This window comes from Carcharodon carcharias, chromosome 9 (genome assembly GCF_017639515.1).
Source record: "Carcharodon carcharias isolate sCarCar2 chromosome 9, sCarCar2.pri, whole genome shotgun sequence".
NCBI lineage: Eukaryota > Metazoa > Chordata > Chondrichthyes > Lamniformes > Lamnidae > Carcharodon > Carcharodon carcharias.
The window spans coordinates 23,845,541-23,864,974 of NC_054475.1; the positions used below are offsets into that span (position 1 = coordinate 23,845,541).

Sequence of the window (19,434 nt, forward strand, 5' to 3'; positions counted from 1 at the left end):
GTGAGTTATTGTAGACACAGCAGGAAGATCCCCTACAAATTGTCAGCGCTACAGAATTGAAGACACACTCGAAAAGAATATTTGCAGTGAACTCGGTGAAAAGGAATAGTTAATTTAAGATTGTTGGGGACTAAGTTACTTTGGAGGGTAACTTTTCTTTCAGTGCTCTTAATGTATGGTACACAATAACGTGGGTCGCCTAATAATGTCACTTAGGATGTATCTAGTTGACTGTTGTGAATTCTTTACTAAGCTACTTCATTTCCATGTGTCAGCCAGCCGGCACTTCATTCATTTTCATCACTCACCGCCTTTGCTTCTAATAACTAATATTCGCCTGTCAGGTGGAAGTAGCTGATGGTTATATATATGTCTTCCCAGATTTTTGTGGATCACTATGTAATTCCCTTGCACCCATGTGAAGAGCAGACTCATTATTCAAGGGCTTTAAAGAGCAGAACATAAAGCCATTGAGTCATTACAGCACAGAAGGAGGCCATTTGGCCCGTTGAATCCATGTAACGAAGATAATTGCATTACTCCAGTGCCTATATTCCCATACAACATGAGTTTTCTGTTTAGTAATGCTGCTGCATTTGGCTATTGAGAGCAAGTCAGACATTTCCCGACAGGAATGGTGGCATGGGGGTTGTGGGGAGGGGTTGTGGTGCTGGTGGGCAAACTATAACTATAATAACTGTAACTATAGAAGGCCTCTTAATACCTGCATCTATTTTGATTGTACAAAGTAACATTTTTCTTCCACTTTTCCCTTGTCGTTTCAGCAACTTCAGTATTTGGATCGTCTTCCAAATCTGTTTGTACGACAAGGAAACTTAGCTATTTGAATGAGTGGCATATCTGATTAACTTATGTTTGCATCAAAATGAATGTAATGTGATGTGACATGCCATTTTCCCATCTGGAAACATACTCATCAAATTGAGGCATAGCAGTGATGGGGAACAGAATATTTTACTATCTTACATCAAGTGCTGGCATTAAGCACTGATTCAATGTAGAAGTTCACCTTGTATATTACCCTAATTAATTATAAACTGCCTCTTACTATCCACTGCACCAGCAGTATACATTCATTTCATATGCATTCAATCATCTTGCTGATTTTTTTTGTTCAAACTGATTTAAACTGGAAGGTTTACCACCTGTCACAGAAAAAGCAGCTTTCACACCTTACTTATGTACAATGAATTGTAAACCAGGTTAATAGCTAAAGGACAGACTTGTCATTTTTTGTGTGAGCAACTGTTTTAATTTCATTTTAAAATCAAATGATTATTCTTCGGTTCTGTAAGCCAAGCATATAGTACCAGGCATAGAGTCATAAATTAGAGAATCAGACAATGAGACCTTGATTTCTTTCCATTGTGAGTTACAGTTCTGTGTCCGCTTCCTCTGCTTTCTTCCTCTGGTGGCCATTTCCTGTTGCTGCTCCTGCCCCAGCTCTTTGGTTCTCCCCATTCTCCTGTGCTTCCCCATTCAGTTTTGGCTTCTCATGTGCATCTGATTGGTCCTCTGAAGTGGGAGAAAACATTGTGCTATCATGATCCTGTGCATCAGGCTCTTCATCCTTAAAAGAGAAAGGATAAGCTGAATTTTTTGCCAGCGCACTGCTTCTGAACTGAGGATAGGCATAACTGGTTGTTCTGTTTTGCTAAAACTGCTGATGACATTGAGCTATTGGATTTTGCTTGACCAGTGATTTTCTAAAGAGTGTTTTTTTGAGTTTGGTAGACTGTTACACCTTGAGGGAGTGCTGGCTTTTGGCAAAACAGGAACTGAATGGGGGAGCAGAATAGGGCTTGCTGGACCAGATCACAGCCTTAGCTTTCTTTTCTTAACTAACCATGTAAATTCATTTTACACCTTAATAACTAATGACCTCCATGAAACAAAATCTAGTCATTTTTTTACATAGAATCTTGGTCCTCAATTTATACAAATTTATGGATAAGTCAACTTGAAAATTGTACAGACCAGTTCCTAACCATACAGTAACAGTTGCTTATATGATTGTCATTGATTCTGATCTGTAGGTACAGTGGAGGCCACCAGAGGGCTCTCACTGCCTGTGTAACTGACCTACCCTTCCTCAGAATTTGAACTAGAGAGCAGGACTAATTTACACAAATTCATTTTGGAAGAAAGGCAAAACACTGACATCTACATTAGTTCTTGAGTTTACTAAGTCAGCAACAGAACATGAACATGGCAAATTAACTGGACAAAGCTTTTGTCTGTTTCATTAGTGACAGCCTAAACACTAATCAGGCGCCCATACACAGTATTGTACCTCCTTTCGATTTCTGATGTATTTCACGTTAAGTTAATAACAATGAGGGAAACTCAATGGAGCTTCGCAGTAAGACAAAAAACTGAAATAACAAACATGGTGAGTGATGGTGGCTTGGCTTTTCTAGAAATGCTACTAATCATTAATTCCTTTATCATTTCACAGGATCTGGGTGTTACTGACAAGCCAGCATTTATTGCCCATCCCTAACTGCCCTTAAGCTGAGTGGCCCTTGGCTTACTAGGCCATTTCAGAGGGCAGCTAGGAGGCAGCAACATTGCTGTGGGTCTGGAGTCACATGTAGGCCAGACTGGGTAAGGATGGCAGATTCCCTTCCCTGAAGGGCAATACTGAACCAGTTGGGCCTTTCTCTTTACAACAATCAGTGATAGCTGTCATGATCATCATCACAGAGACAAGCTTTATATTACTGAGTTATTACTCGGATTTATGTCAGTTGAACTCATGACCTCAGAACATTAGCCTAGGCCTCTGGATTACGAGTCCAGTGACGCTATCAGTGTGCCACCATCTTGCCCAAATGGTGGTCAGGTAGAGTCAATGTCAGGATGGTGCTCACACACACAGTAATGCTCTTTAACCCATGTGGGCAGAATAGAAGGTGGAAGGATGGGTTTACCAGCCTCTCTTGACCCTACAACATTCAGGAACGATAATGACAAATATGTGATCAGTTTTCCACAAACATGTCATTTTTCGAGATTTCATTCTTCCCTCCCCTTGAATGTAATTAGTGCACAGTATTCCAGCCAACGGTGGACAAGGAATTTATAAACAATAGTTTAATAAGAAAATTTTTTAACTGTCTTTCACAAGCTCAAACTGAACTTCTGGGATGGAAGCTCGTCCTTTGCCTTTCCACTACCAGAGAGTAAAATGACCGATGGGTGAGGTGAGTGCATAAGTGGGTAGGTAGTTGAGGTGGTAGGGCAGCAGGCGGGTAGGATGGCAGGTGGGTGAGGTGGTAGGTGGGTAGGGAATAAGGGGGCAGGTGGGTAAGAGGGTAGGGTGGCAGGTGGGTCACAGGATAGCGGGTCAGGTTGGGAGGGGTTGTGAGGTCTAGAGCTAGTTAAGTTAGGTCGGGGGTGTAATCGGATGGTGGGGGCCAGTCAGGCCAGGTCAGGGGTAGTTGGGTCCACAATGTCTGAAGAGTCAAGGGCTAGTCAAGGGATTCGAGGTTGGGGAGAGTCAATGTGAGTTGGTTGTTGGAGGGGGGGGGGGGGGTGGTGGTGGGGGGGGGGTGGTGCAGTTGTATTGTTACCCAGGAGTTAGACTAGGATTTTTCTGTCTGAAGTTTCCTGGGTAACTATCCAGAGAAGTACATCAGAATGGTCCGACATCTCCAGCTCTGGGAGCAGGAGAATTGCCCATCAGAAGTTTAAAGTTCCCAGGCAATTCCCACAGAGTCAGCGTGTCAGGACTTTCACAGGATCCCACCTCACATCTTGGGTCATACTTCAGGTCTCACAATCCAGAACATCTGGGCCATTAATTTCTTATGTGGCTCAGTGTCAAGTTTTGTTAGATAATTGCCTTATTATGCACTTTGGAATGATATACTACAGTTAAAGGGGTTATATCAATGCAAGTTGTTGTTATGTCAGGGAAAGAGTGTGTCCCTTGCACCAGAGATAGAACGTATTCTCTGTGTCACAGGTAGAGTGTATTCTCTGTGTCACAGAGCATGTTCTGTGTCTCAGATAGAACATGTTCTCTGTGTCACAGATGGAGCATGTTTGGTGTGTCACAGATAGAGCATGTTCTCTGTGTCACAGATGGACTGTGTTCTCTGTGTCACAGAGCATGTTCTCTGTGTCTCAGATGGAGCATGTTCTCTGTGTCACAGATGGAGCGTGTTCTCTGTGTCACAGATGGACCATGTTTTCTATATCGCAGATGGAGTGTGTTCTCTGTCTCACATATGGAGCGTGTTCTCTGTGTCACAGATGGAACGTGTTCTGTCTGTCACAAGTAGAGCGTGTTGTGTCACAGATGGAGTGTGTTCTGTGTGTCACAGATGGAGCATGTTCTCTGTGTCACAGATGGAGCATGTTCTCTGTGTCACAGATAGAGTATGTTCTCTGTGTCACAGATGGAGCGTGTTCTGTCTGCCACAGATGGAGCGTGTTCTGTGTGTCACAGATACAGCATGTTCTCTGTGTCACAGATGGAGCGTGTTCTGTGTGTCACAGATGGAGCGTGTTCTGTGTGTCACAGATATAGCATGTTCTCTGTGTCACAGATGGAGCGTGTTCTCTGTGTCACAGATGGAGCGTGTTCTGTGTGTCACAGATAGAGCATGTTCTCTGTGTCACAGATGGAGTGTGTTCTGTGTGTCACAGATGGAGCATGTTCTCTGTGTCACAGATAGAGCGTGTTCTCCCTGTCATAGATAGAGCGTGTTCTCTGTCTCACAGATGGAGCGTGTTCTCTGTGTCACAGATGGAGTGTGTTCTCTGTGTCACAGATGGAGCATGTTCTCTGTGTCACTGATAGAGTATGTTCTCTGTGTCACAGATGGAGCGTGTTCTGTGTGTCACAGATACAGCATGTTCTCTGTGTCACAGATGGAGCGTGTTCTCTGTGTCACAGATGGAGCGTGTTCTGTGTGTCACAGATAGAGCATGTTGTCTGTGTCACAGATAGAGCAGGTTTTCTATGTCATAGATAGAGCGTGTTCTCTGTCTCACAGATGGAGTGTGTTCTCTGTGTCACAGATGGAGTGTGTTCTGTGTGTCACAGATAGAGCATGTTCTCTGTGTCACAGATAGAGCGTGTTCTCTGTATCGCAGATGGAGCGTGTTCTCTGTCTCACATATGGAGCGCATTCTCTGTGTCATAGATGGAACATGTTCTGTATGTCACAGGTAGAGCGCCTTCTGTGTCACAGATGGAGTGTGTTCTGTGTGTCATAGATGGAGCATGTTCTCTGTGTCACAGATAGAGTGTGTTCTCTATGTCACAGATGGAGTATGTTCTCTGTGTCACAGATAGAGCATGTTCTCTGTGTCACAGATGGAGCATGTTCTCTGTGTCACAGATGGAGTATGTTCTCTGTGTCACAGATAGAGCATGTTGTCTGTGTCACAGATGAAGCGTGTTCTCTGTGTCACAGATGGAGCGTGTTCTGTGTGTCACAGATAGAGCATGTTCTCTGTGTCACAGATGGAGTGTGTTCTGTGTGTCACAGATGGAGCATGTTCTCTGTGTCACAGATAGAGCGTGTTCTCCCTGTCATAGATAGAGCGTGTTCTGTGTCACAGATGGAGCGTGTTCTGTGTGTCACAGATAGAGTGTGTTCTCTGTGTCACATATGGAGCTCGTTCTCTGTGTCAGAGATGGAGCATGTTCTGTGTGTCACAGATAGAGCGTGTTCTGTGTGTCACAGATGGAGTGTGTTCTGTGTGTCACAGATAGAGCGTGTTCTCTGTGTCACTGATAGAGCGTCTTCTCTGTGTCACAGATGGAGCATGTTCTGTGTGTCACAGATGGACCACGTTCTCTATATCGCAGATGGAGTGTGTTCTCTGTCTCACATATGGAGCGTGTTCTCTGTGTCACGGATGGAACATGTTCTGTGTGTCACAGGTAAAGCGTGTTCTGTGTCACAGATGGTGTGTGTTCTCTGTGTCACAGATGGAGCGTGTTCTGTGTGTCACAGATGGAGCATGTTCTCTGTGTCACAGATAGAGCGTGTTCTCTGTGTCACAGGTTGGAGTTTGCTATGTGTGTCAGGGTCTCTCAGACGCTCCGGTATTCTTTGGCGTCAGAAAGGTGATGAGGGCACGCGTTTGCTGATTGGGGTCCGATTGCGCACATTTGGCTCTTTACCATTCTCCCACCCTGACTCTCTCCTATCCATTGATGGGAGGGATGGGGGAGATGATCAGGATGGGAGAGAACTGAATATCAAGCCCAATAATTTTTTATTTATTCCAGAAATTAAGTTCAAATCTTTATATATGTTTTCCAATCCTACCTTATGTTTACTATTAAAAATGATCAAAGGTTGATTTCTGTAGACGTAAAAAAGGCTTCTGTAATTAGAAAGAAGTGAAGAAAACTCAAATATTTATTCTGCCCCCTTCCCTTTCCTGTCTGTATGAAATGTCCACCAGGTGGCTGTACATAGCATGCAATAAGCAATTTAAAGTGCAAAGATTTTTAGTTGAACATTGTTCACTCTTTGGGGACAGTGTCTGATACTATTAGTAGGCATCCAATTGATAGATAGTCTTTTAACAGGAACATTTATTTTGGCACCAATTTGACCCCTCACATATTCGGCAAGTTTTCATGTTAGCTTGCGCTGAGCAATTGATTGATTTACAGCTGTGTTTATATTGATAGGTTTCTAAGTTACAAGCATAGGCACTAAATTTACCACAACATAATGTGAAACTTCGAGTGACGCTGGTGTTCAGCAGATGAATTTCCCCGGGTGCCCTGACAACAGTTCAGGAAATTATGAACTTTACGCAAACTGTCCTCAGCCTACACATACCACACACAGCTTACTCTGCCCGTGTACACTCTCATCAGCAGCAAGACATCCTGGCATCAAAAGATACAATCTACTATAATGCTTCCCATTTTGTTTTTATCACTGCTACTAAATGTCAATAAATCTTTAGACAATTACCAGTCTCTTGGTCTGTGGGCTCCAAGTCCGCTTGTTCATCCAATAGTGCACAGCCAGAATTATTGCAGCAAGACACAAACCACATACAAGCAATGCGATTAACACCTTAGGTGGGCCTGTTTTGGAATATACCTTACCATCCTGGAAAGAAAGAAACATAATCTCAGTGTGACAGTATTTATTTCAATAGCCTACAAAGAGTTGGATATCAAACATTTAAAATTTCTAAATGCAAATGAGGTGATGTGTCGGCATTAAGGGGCCTTACACATCTATTTAGCAGTAAGTACATTCATTCAGCATTGAGCATTTCATGCCACAAATTTAGTGAAACACTGTCTTAATTTACGGCCGTCATCAAAATAGGACACGGGCTAAATTTCACCAGCCCTTCCAAGACAGACCAGGAGGTGAGAGGGTTGGTAAAGTGGTAGAAAAAGGTGTTGGGAGGGAATTGATGTATTCCTGGCACCAAGGGAAATTTTCAGAAGCAGGAATTATAACAGATTGGCCACTTGCCTACCAGGGGCAGGCAGCCATTTAATCCATTTTTTTGGCCTCTTCACTGCCTCCAGGATTCTACGAAACTTGTAACCACCCCTCACCCCCCCCGCCCCACTTCCCTCCCCCACAACTGTGCGGTGTATCTGCCAGCTGGAACAGAGCATCATCAGTGGCTTTCCAGAGGTTTCATGGCCCTAGGAGGACCCCCATGACGACGATACCCACCGTTGCAGCTCTGATGCTGCCTCCGGAGGGTTCACCCCTCCAGTCGCTGGACCCTGTCTGCGCAGGCTCTGGAAGATACATCTGGTCCTGACATTAAGACCTTTGGTATGTCGGTAAAATTCTGGCCATACCATCAGAAGTCAGCTGTTTTCAAATCCATCATCTCAGCAAATGGAAACAAGATACATTATGATAACAACTTATATTTACATCGGGCCTTTAATGTAATAAAATGTCCAAAGGCGCTTCGTAGCAGCCATTATAAAACAAAATTAGACACTGAGCAACATAAGGTGACATTAGGGCAGATGGCCAAAAGCTTGGTCAAAGAGACAGGTTTTAAAGAGTGTCTTAAATGAAGAGATAGAGAGGTGGAGAGATTTAGGGAGGGAATTCCAAACGTTTAGCGGCACAGACAGCTGAAGGCCGCCAATCGTGGAGCAATTAAAATTGGAGATGCTTAAGGTGCCAGAATTAGATGAATACATGTACCTCGGAGAATTGTCAGTCTGGAGGAGATCAATAGAGCTAGGGAGAGATGAGACCATAGATGGATTTGAAAACAAGGATGAGAATTTTAAAATTGATGTATTGTTTGACTGGGAGCCAGCGTAGGTTGGTGAGCACAGGAGCGATGGGTGATGGGTCTTGGTGTGAGCAAGGACTCGGGCAGCAGAGTTTTGGATGATCTGAAGTTTACGGAGGGTTCAATGTGAGACATTGGGTAAGGAGTGCTCTGGAATAGTCAAGCCTGGGGGTCACAAAAGCATGAATGGATCATTAAATATCCTAATATATACAAACCGATACAAATAAAAAAAGGGGTGGGAAAAGCAAATTGAAAATCAATCGCTGCTACTTTAGATTCCCCCTGTTAAATATGTAGATACTTTCTTTGCAATAAAAGTCGCTCCAGACTCCAAGGGCAGGATTTTACGTGTCTGCGAGCAGGGGGCAGGGCCCGATCGCTGATGCGTGCGGTGACATTGGGGGGATCTCCGGACATCACCACACCCCATTTAAATTTTCAGGAAGGCGGGGACACAGCGAAATCAGCTGTGCTCCTGCCGACCTGTCAATGGCCAATTGAGGCCATTGACAGAGGCAGTTAAGTAATTCAAGGTTGACGGGCAGGCCAGGAGCTCCGGTACGAATTAGAAAAAGCATGAAGCCTCATCCACAGGCGGGATGAGGTTTCATGTAGGTTTGAAAAAATTTTAATAAAGTTTTTTTGTGAAAATTATGGACATGTCCCAACTCATGTGCCACTGTCACATGAGGGGACATGCTAGGAAAATTTTATTTTTCTATTTTTAGCTTTTTTACATCTAGAGCCAATCTCCCTGAGGCTAACTTAGCATGTGCATGAAAGAGCACTCTCTCGATTTTGGGATACCCCCCCCACCGCCCGCACAGGGAACGCATAGCACTTCTGTGCAGATGTCACGAGGGATGGGCCTTAATTGGCCTGCGCACACCCGCCCTTCAACTTCGCCCCTGACGGGTGGAATTTTATGGGCTTTTGAATGGCTTATGGCATGTTATGGCCCCGCCTCCCCCACCATGATGGGCTGTAAAATTCCACCCCAAATGTTGACTTTGAAAAATCTGAAATGACTTGCACTGATATAAGTTACAGATGGACTGCAGGTGATTCACCACCACCTTCTCAAAGGCAATTAGGGATTGGCAACAATTGTTGATCTTGTCATTGATGATCACATCCCAAGGAAGAACAAAATAAAAACGTGTTTCGTGCTCTCAGAATGCCACAATACTTTTGAAATGTAGTCAAAATTTAAACACAGGAAACCATGGCAGCAAATTTGTGAACACCAAATTCTGACAAACAGTGATGAGATACATAACCAGGTAACCTATTCTAGTGATGTTGGTTGTGGGTTATTTATTAAGTATTGCCCTGGAGAACAGTCTTGCTTTTCTTTGAATAGTTCTATAAGTTTTTTTTTCACAGCCTCCTGAGAGGGCCTTTTCTGTTGGTTTAACATCTCAACCAAAAGACAGCAAATCTGACAGTGCGTCACTCCCTCAGTGCTGCACTGTAGCGTCAGCTTGGATTACGTGCTCAAGTTTTCTGTTGCGGAGTTTGAAACCACAGCCTTCTGACTCAGAGGTGAAAATGTTACTGCTGAGCCAAGGCTGACACCTAATACAACAAATACTGCAGGTTTACTGGCAAAGGACAAAATCTGAAATGGGAGGCTGCTCAAAAACAGGATTAGAATAAGAAATGGCCGTAAATATGCCAGGAGAGCCCTGAGATGCCTAACAATACATCCGTGCCTGCAGCACATGTTGGCCAAGCATTTTCAATGAACACACAGCAGAGAGATTAGATCCCCGAAGTCTCAACAGCTTGGCAAGCTTAAAAAATGGTTTCCTTTGGAAAATTTAATACACACAGCAGGTTTGTTTTGAAATACCATTCATTATTGCTGCTTGAATTAGTTTGCTAATGTCAGTTTGTTTAATCAGGAGCGCAGACATATTTTAACAGCATAGGTTATTCTCAGACTCTCTGGCATGTCAAGTTGGCGGGATTTTACGCGTCAACAAGCAGGGGGCGGGGCCGACTCGCCAATGCGTAAAATGACCCGGGATGACATCGGGGGTGGGGGGGGGGGGACTCCCGCGTCACCCTGCCCCATTTAAACTTTCAGGAAGGCAGAAGCGCAGCAAAATCAGCTGCATGTCCGCCAACCTGTCAATGGCCAATTGAGGCCATTGACAGAGACAGTTAAGCAATTAAAGGACCTGCCCACCTAACCTTAAGGTTGGCGAGCAGGCCAAGAGCCCCTGCACGAATTTGATAAAGATCAATGTTTAATAAAGTTGTTGTGAAAATTATGGACATGCCCCAACTCAGGTGACAGTGTCACATGAGGGGACATGTTAGGGAAATTTTACTTTTCTATTTTTAGGTTTTTTAACATTTAGAACCGATCACCCTGAGGCAGCACTTAGCCTCAGTGAGATGAGTGCACAAGCGCAAAAGAGCATGTTATTTTGGGATCCACCCCCCCCACCCCCACCCCCCTACGCGCCCACACAGGGAGCGCATAGTGCTGCTGTGCGGCTGTCAAGCTGGGTGGGCCTTAACTGGCCCGCCCACGTAAAATGGCAGCACGCCCCCAATTAGGGTCGCCGATCAGAAGCACGTCTGTGCATGCCCGCCATTCAACTCCACGCCCCCCCCTCCACCCCCAACAGGGGGAAAATTCAGCCCAAGTGTTTTAATCAGTTTCTCTTGTCCCCTGAGTTTCAATCCAGACCAGCTCCGCTGTATTCATTCCTGAGGGCATAACTATTTCAGAGTAAGAGATGAGACACAGGGATGGGCAATATATGCTGCCCCAGCCAGTGAAGCCCACACCCTTTGAATGAATAAAAAAAAACACAGGACCGCAAAGAATCCTCAATAGTCATTTATTATTTGCTATCCAATCAGGAGAATCTACACGTGTCAGTCAAGCCTCAAGATTTTTATTGAATTCAAATTTTGCCATCTGCCGTGGTGCAATTCAAACCCGAGTTCCCCCAGACCATTACCCTTGGGTCTCTCTCTGGAATATAGTCAAGTGAGAATATCACTGAGTCACCGCCTCCACTGCAGGATCAAAGAGAGTGACACATGTGTTAGCATATGTGCCCTAAGAACATCTCTTGGTTAAGTCTAAAGGCCTCTTCAGGAGAGCGCTGGCCACCACTTGGATGGCCAGTGCATAGTGCACTTCATGACTGTCTGAAACCCCACCCATCTCTGCCCCATTCCACTTGACCAATTGGCAGCAGCTTTGCCCACTGGACACTCAGCTCAGGCACAGGCATTCTCCTAACCCGCACTGCAAGGCTGCGCTCTTAGCTTAAATCATGAGGGATACTGGTCCAAACCTTAATAAAGACATTGCAAGGGGCTGTGAGCGCCTCCACCAGTGTTGTTGAAGAAAAAATGTTGCACAGGTAAATATGATGATTTTGTTGCAACTTGTGCAATTTGTGTTTTCTCTGTTCAAAACTTTACTTTTAATGTCCTTTTTTTATACATTCATGGGATCTAGGCATCATTATTATTGGCCAGCATTTATTGCCCATCCCTAACTGCTCTTGAGAAGGTGGTGGTGAGCTGTCTTCTTGAACTGTTGCAGTCCATGTGGTGTAGGTACTCTCATAGTGCAGTTAAGGACCGAGTTCCAGGATTTGACCCAGTGACAGTGAAGGAACAGCAATGTAGTTCCAAGGTAGAATAGTGAGTGGTTTGGAGGGAACTTCCAGGTGGTGGTGTTCCCATCTGTCTTCTGCCCTTGTCCTTCTAGTGATCGTGGTTTTGGAAAGAACTAATCAAGGAGCGTTGGTCAGTCCCTGCATTTCATCTTGTGGATGGTACACGCTGCTGCCACTGTGCGTCGGCGATGGAGGAAGTGAATGTTTGTGGAAGTGGTGCCAATCAAGTGGGTTGCTTTGTTCTGGATGGTGTCAAGCTTCTTGAGTGTTGTTGGAGCTGCACTCATCCAGGCAAGTGGAATGTATTCAATCACGCTCCTGATTTGTGCCTTGTAGTTTGTGGACAGGCTTTGGGGAGTCAGGAGGTGAATCGCTTGCCGCAGGATTCCTAGCCTTTGACCTGCTCTTGTAGCCACAGTATTTATATGGCTAGCCCAGTTCTGTTTCTGGTCAATGGTAACACTATGATGTTGATAGCAGGGGATTCAGCAATGATAATGCCATTGAATATCAAAGGATGCTGGTTAGATTGTTTTGAAATGAAATCGGTTAGCTCTGTCTGTCGCTTGCTGCTTATGCTGTTTGGCATGCAAGTAGTCCTGTGTTGTAGCTTCACCAGGTTGACCCTCAAGTTTAGGTATGCCTGGTGTTGCTCCTGGCATGGACTAATAATCCAAAGAACCAGGGTAATGTTCTGGGGTTTGAGGTTCAATTCCCACCACAGCAGATGGTGAAATTTGAATACAATCAGTGAAAGCCTGGAGTTGAAAATCTAATGATGTCTTGCACTCTTCATTGAGCCAGGGTTGATCCCCTGGTTTGGCAGTGATGGTAGAATTGGGGATATGCCAGGCTGTGAGGTTACAGACTGTGGTTGAGTACAATTCTGCTGCTGCTGATGGCCCACAGTGTCTCATGGATACCCAGTCTTGAGTTGCTAGTTCTGTTCAAAATCAATCCCATTTAGCATGGTGGTAATGCCACACAACACAATGGACGGTATCCCCGGTGTGAAGATGGGACTTAGTCTCTACAAGCTCTGAATGGTGGTCACTCCTACTGACAGTGTCATGGACAGATGCACCTGCAGCAGGCAGGTTGGTGAGGATGAGGTCAAGTATGTTTTTCCCTCTTGTTGGTTCCCTCACCACCTGCCGCAGACCCAGTCTCGTAGCTATGTCCTTTAGGACTCGGACAGCTTGGTCTGTGGTGGTTCACTGAGACACTCTTGGTGATGCACATTGCTTCCTCCAAGTGGTGTTCAACATGGGGGAGTATTGATTCATCAGCTGAGGGAGGGCAGCATGTGATTATCAGCAGGAGGTTTCCTTGCCCATATTTGACCCGATACGATGAGAGTTCATGGGGTCTGGAGTCGACGTTGAGGACTCTCAGGGAAACTCTCTCCTGACAATACACCACTGTGCAGCCACCTCTGCTGGGTCTGTCCTGTCAATGGGGCAGGACAGACCCAGAGATGCTGTTGGTGGTATCTGGGAGATTACCTGTAAGGTATGATTCCGTGAATATGACAATGTCAGGCTGTTGCTTGACTAGTCTGTGAGACAGCTCTCCCAATGTAGGCACAAGCCCCCAGATGTTAGTCAGGAGGACTTTACAGTGTCGACAGAGCTGATTTTGCCTTTGTCATTTCCGGTGCCTAGGTTGACACTGGGTGATCTAGCAGCTTGATACAGCTGAGTGACTTGCTAGGTCATTTCAGAGACAACCACATTGCTGTAGATCTGGAGTCACATGTGGACAGATTTCCTTCCCTAAAGGACATTAGTGAACCAGATGGGTCTTTACAACAATCGACAATGGTTTCATGGTGATCATTAGACTTTTAGTTACAAATTTTTATTGATTGAATTGGGATTGGTGGGATTTGGACCCCCCCAGAGTATTATCTTGGGTTTCTGGATTATTAGTCCAGTGACAATATCGCTTTTCCACCACTCCCCGAGCAATTCCTATTTCTAGGTCACTGACAAAACAAAAATGGGAGCCAAAAAAGAGAAGTACGTTAAGGTCCAACGTTCAATATTAGCCCACAGCCATCATTGCCTCTGTAACTCTGCTTTTTTGCTATTCCACAAGATATAATTGCCCATGAATTTGGCTTGCCATCAGCAAATGATCAGGGTATTGCTGGGAAATACTTGAATTGCTTGAAGCGCAAATTATTTTTTTTGGACCTGCCATCCATCCAACATGCCTGTATTTGTTTTCTGTTGATGCATCTTTGTTAAGCAGCCCTGGTACCTCCTGATCTTGCTCCTTTAGCAAGGGTAAGATTCCAGGAATGCTATCAGGAGGTAAAACTTCCCCCAGTGTCCATTGCAGAATATAACTAATTATTGTGATTTCTAGGCTGGTGTCTGAGTGGGGCAGAGACGAAAAGAACCTAAGATATTGGAATGTGGGGACCTATCCTATCTCTTACATTAAATCCAGTGGTGATGCAGAAAGCATATGTTAAGTGGGGTTTTCAATAAACATTTCCAATTCATTTGTTGCACTCTTCCCCAAACCTAACTTGCTGTGAACAAATGTTCAAGGCAGAGGCCTTTTTCAGCATAATATGTGGAGTAAATGAGTTGGTTCAGTAATTTCTTCACTTCACCCCTCTACTAACTATGATATCCCTTTTGTCAGTAAGTCGCTGGAATAAGTTTTGAATAAGCCTAGCTTTTATAGCCAGGTAAAAGTTAGTCAGAAATAATACAGAGAATGCAGCTGTCAAGAGAAAATTCTTGGCATTGAGAATTAATGAAAATCAGAAATCTATTTCATTACTGGACCAAAAATGTTGAAATGTGAATGGGAAAACTACAAGAAATAATAACCAATCATATCTCAAACTGCAAATGGAAAATAAACTCTTTCATGGGGAATAATGAGAAGTCCAGCAAACAGGAATCTGAATAGATTAACCCACATAAATATTTTTACACAGTGGAAACTCTTGTCATCCAGAGTATTTCTTTTACATGTATACAGTATTTGAAGCGTGACAAACTTCTGACTCGGTTGCCAAGAAGTTTTATGTCTAGGTCAGGATTAATTATCTTTGGATGATTATTGCTGCAGAACAGTTGGCTAATTCACAATAGTTGTACCTCAGCTTATTTAAAGTGTTCCTTCAGGCTGAATTAACGCTCAGATTGCCTTCCCGTAACAAGAATAAATAAAAACGATCTTTTGTAGCTGGGATTAAAGTCTGCAATTCTTACATTCAGCATGGCATTCACACAGAAACATTAGGAGCACAATATTTATTCAGCAGAAGTCAGCAAGATGTGTTTCTTCAAATGCAGTCAAACATTGCTCTTCAAATGTTTACATTAGTTTTGTTGTTTTCCATAAAAAAAATGTCATTGCAATTAAAAGTGATAAATGTTAAAATGTTAAAAGTGAAAATGAAAGCTCCATCCCCACTGGCAAGATACTCCGGTTAGACTGAAGAGCTATTTCAAACGTAGGGTGATAGAGAACAAGTACTGCAGAGTTGCTAATCAATTTGTTTGATGTTTAAAAGGTGGCTCTCAAAATACAGACTTATTTCATTGGTAACCATTCAATAATATTTGTGTTACAATTATTTGTAGTCCAGTATTATTTGTAATGCACAATGCTTGTACCATTTCTCCCGGTAGTGCTCATGATGAGTTGGAGATATGGGACAGATAAATTTATCAGGGCCAATGATTTGCAGTGATTGCAATAACATGTGACTTCTTTCATATAATGTAAAATTGTCAATGACACTTTCAGGCTCAATTTGTATGATCATGTGTAATTTACATACAAACCATAAATCAATTACCATGATTTCTATTAGCTAATTTTATCTTTTACCTTTTCTTAAAGCTATGGAATGCAGGGATGGGTGGTAGAGAAGATGTCCCTATGTTGCAGTTAGGAACTATGTACACCAATACAGGGGATTTGGAGAGCCATGCGAATTAGTATTATTAAGGGGGTGGTACTGGGGTTTGGAAGCAATATAAGCATGGGTCATGGGATGTGAGAAAACAGGGAATGGGGCTGTGGGCACATTAGAATGGGCAGTGCCACTGCTTGGCAGCATTGGGAAGGGGATTTGAGGATCCAGTTAGGAGTCAAGAGGGGTGTCAGTGTATGGAATGCAGGGGAAGTCCTAGGGTGTGGGAAGAGTAGGATAGAACACCATTTGAGAGTAACGGAATGAGGATATCAGCTCTGGTAGAAATGGGAATAGCGTGATGGGAATTGGGAATAGGGGGTGGGAAAGTCCTTGTATGCTTTGTACAGATTCCCAAAGATGCAGGCCCACTGGGAGTGGATGCAGAGGTTGGCAATGGTGGTAGGGTGGAGTTCGGGTGAGTCAAGGCTGCAATGGCTGTGGTGGCATGGCAGCACTCAGAGGCTTCCCTTTGTGTGTGACTGTGAGGAGTAGGATGGAGATTGCAACAGTAGGAGAGGGATTGTGGAATGCCATTGGCAAAAGCATGCCAACTGTGTTTCCTGATGGTAGGTAAGGAAGAGGTCTGGTGGTAGCATGAGAGTGAGGAGAACCAACAGGGGAATGTGGGGAGGGGGAAGAAATTATAGCTCATTGTGGGAGGAGTCAGAGGCCATGCTGAATGGTGAATAAGGGGAAAATACCAAGGTACCTTGACAGGGCAGTGATGGGTGTATTGATACAGAAGGTGGAGTTGGATGAAGTAGAATAAGAAGTTATCACTTCCTAGGGTTTGGTTTATCCGGCACTGACCTGGGGAATCTGATGCAATTTAAAATAAATATTGCTGAGCATCTGTTTGAAATATTAAATACTAATGAAGCAGTGAAATAGCAATTATTTAAAATAGATATTTATAGCACTGAGGGGGAAAGGAGAAATTGCAGTAATGAGAGAAGGCAAAAGGGAGGGACAAGTGTGCTTTTGTTGGGTTGTCTCAGACTACATTGGACGTAAGAGATCTGACTGGAGGCAAAGGTCATTCCTTCAAAGTACATTTATTTACATAACTAACTTTATACAAGGTAACAGTATATTGGGAAAAAGCTATTGCTTCTCTCTTCGAATTCTCTCCCTCTTCTCTCTCTTAAAGTGACATCATTATGTCAGAGCTCCTTATGCACATAGAGTAGGATCAGAACTAACCCTTAACTTTACATCTCCCCCTAAGTCTTTATCCCTACATTATTATATACACATCCTCCTACACCTCCCCACAAAGTCCCTGATGTTTAAAGGGGTAGTCTCCTCGGTAGTTTCACCAATCTCCCTGAATGTGTGCAGAATTCTTTTTGAGGTTATTGAGGATCTATTTGCTCTGACCACTTTCGTTGAGGGTTGTCGCTCCTTGTTTCCCTTGTTAGTGGTTCAGTAGGCTTAATGCATCAGGATATGCAGTCCATCCTGCTAATGGTTTTCTGTTCATTGAAATCAAAGCACTCTTGTTTCTTCAGGTGATGCCTGTTTCTGTCTGAACCAGATACTATCTCGGCTGTTGTAAATCTTCCATTTCGGCACTTTCTCACATGCAGGTCTCTAATCTACACCATCTCTCCCTTTGGAGACTGGGAAGGTCATGAATCCTGTGTCATTGGTTGAAAGTGCATGCTTGACATACTCTGTAACTTTCTTCCCTTTGCCTGGCACGACCATGGTCTTCTACTGTGACATTTGATATCAACGTGTGGAGAAAGAAAGGAAGTTAGCTTCTTGGCCTGCAGCGTGGGACGAAACCTGCAATTGTGGAGACCAATAGCATAGCTGGGCTAACTCAAAGTCTTCATATTTTCTGAGTAGATATTTTATAGTACAAACCCCTCTCTCAGCCTTTCCATTGGCCTGAGGTTACTTTGGTGAACTTGTGACGTGGACAAATCCACATGATGCTGCAAAGGATTGGAAACACTCATTGGTGAATTGTGGCCCCTTGTTAGAGATGAAGATATCCGGAATGCTGTGTGTGGAAACATGCTGTTCAGATAAGTTATAATCACAGCACTGGCTAGGCCATCATTTATTGCCCATTCCTAGTTGCCCTTGAGAAGGTGGTGGTGAGCTGCCTTCTTGAACCGCTGCAGTCCATGTGGCGTAGGTACAACCACAGTGCTGTTTGGAAGGGAGTTCCAGGGTTTTGACCTAGCGACAGTAAAGGAACGGTGATATATTTCCAAGGCAGGATGATAAGTGGCTTAGAGGGAAACTTCCAGACAATGGGTGTTCCCATCTATCTTCTGCCCTTGTCCTTCTAGATGGTAGCAGTCATGGGTTTGGAAGGTGCTGTCTTAGGAGCCTTGGTGAGTTCCTGCAGTGCATCTTGTGGATAGTACATACTGCTTGTTGGTGGTGGAGGGAGTGAATGTTTGTGGATGGGTTGCCAATCAAGTGGGCTGGATGGTGTCAAGCTTCTTGAGTGTTGTTGGATCTGCACTCATCTAGGGAATTATAGAGTTTTCCATTACACTCCTGACTTGTGCATTGTAGATGGTGGACAGGCTTTGGGGAGTCAGGAGGTGAGTTACTCACTGCAGGATTCCTAGCCTCTGACCTGCTCTTGTAACTACAGTATTTATATGGCTCGTCCAGTTCAATTCCTGGTCAATGGTAACCCTCCCCACCCCCACCCGCCGAATGTTGAATGGCGCAGATGACGCTGTTGAAGACCATGAGCAGAATCATCCCAGATTTGCGCTGAGTGCGATAGCGGGCGGGAAATAGAACATTTTACCCACTGGCCACAATGGTGGCTTTTCACGCCATATCATCCCAATCCCACCTCATTAATCATGCATTCCCGGGCTCTCATTCGCCCTTCATGCCATCACCTCGCCCCTTCCTCATGCTAGGCACCATATTTAAGGTATAGCCACATGCATATCTCTCTTATATCCAGCCCAGGACTGCTACACAGAAGACATGGCTCTGAAAGGCAAGAAGACTGCATACCTACCTCCACTGATTCAGTGACGCATCCCTCGCGTGCCTTTTGGATGCCGTGAAGGCCCGCTGTGATGTGTTCTACCCCTACTTGGGGCAAAGGCCAGCAAGCAAAGTCACCAATCCAGCATGGGAGATGGTGGTAGTGTTGTCAGTGCCAATGCCATGCAAAAGAGGACAGCCACCCAGTGCCACAAGAGGATGAATGGCCTCATCTGTTCCACAAGGGTAAGTCACTCTTTTCATCACTCTCAACTCGCACACTCCCAAACATATCACACATCCACATGGATCTCACACCCCATGGGACAACATCCCTAACTCTCACACACACCTTCACATCTCAATCAGGCTCATATCCTCTTGAGCTCGCATCCTCATCCTGTCCATGGCTCCGTTCACCACACAAACATTCAACGCAGTGCCATGTGTCCTGCTCACACTCTTTCCATCTGTTTCCATGCAGGAGAAGCTGACTCACAGCAGCAGGGAGAAGTCCCAGATCTGGGGTGTAGTGGCCCACATTAAGCCCCTCACTTACTTTGA

General features: G+C 44.4%; 1 protein-coding gene across 2 annotated transcripts in view; it reads right to left on the reverse strand.

Moving 5' to 3' along the window:
* Nucleotides 1-1,250: 1,250 nt before the first annotated feature.
* LOC121282069 (hematopoietic progenitor cell antigen CD34-like) overlaps nucleotides 1,251-19,434 on the reverse strand; it is a 66,383-nt gene continuing 48,199 nt past the window's right edge. Inside the window, exons 4-5 of one of the 2 annotated variants that reach the window (XM_041195484.1) lie at nucleotides 6,978-7,118; nucleotides 1,251-1,536 (exon numbers count right to left, since the gene is read on the reverse strand). In XM_041195484.1, the coding sequence (XP_041051418.1) occupies nucleotides 1,501-1,536; nucleotides 6,978-7,118 (177 nt within the window). In that variant the 3' untranslated portion in view covers nucleotides 1,251-1,500. Of the gene's footprint in view, nucleotides 1,592-6,977; nucleotides 7,119-19,434 lie in introns of both variants that reach the window. The other variant, XM_041195483.1, reaches the window with a different exon arrangement.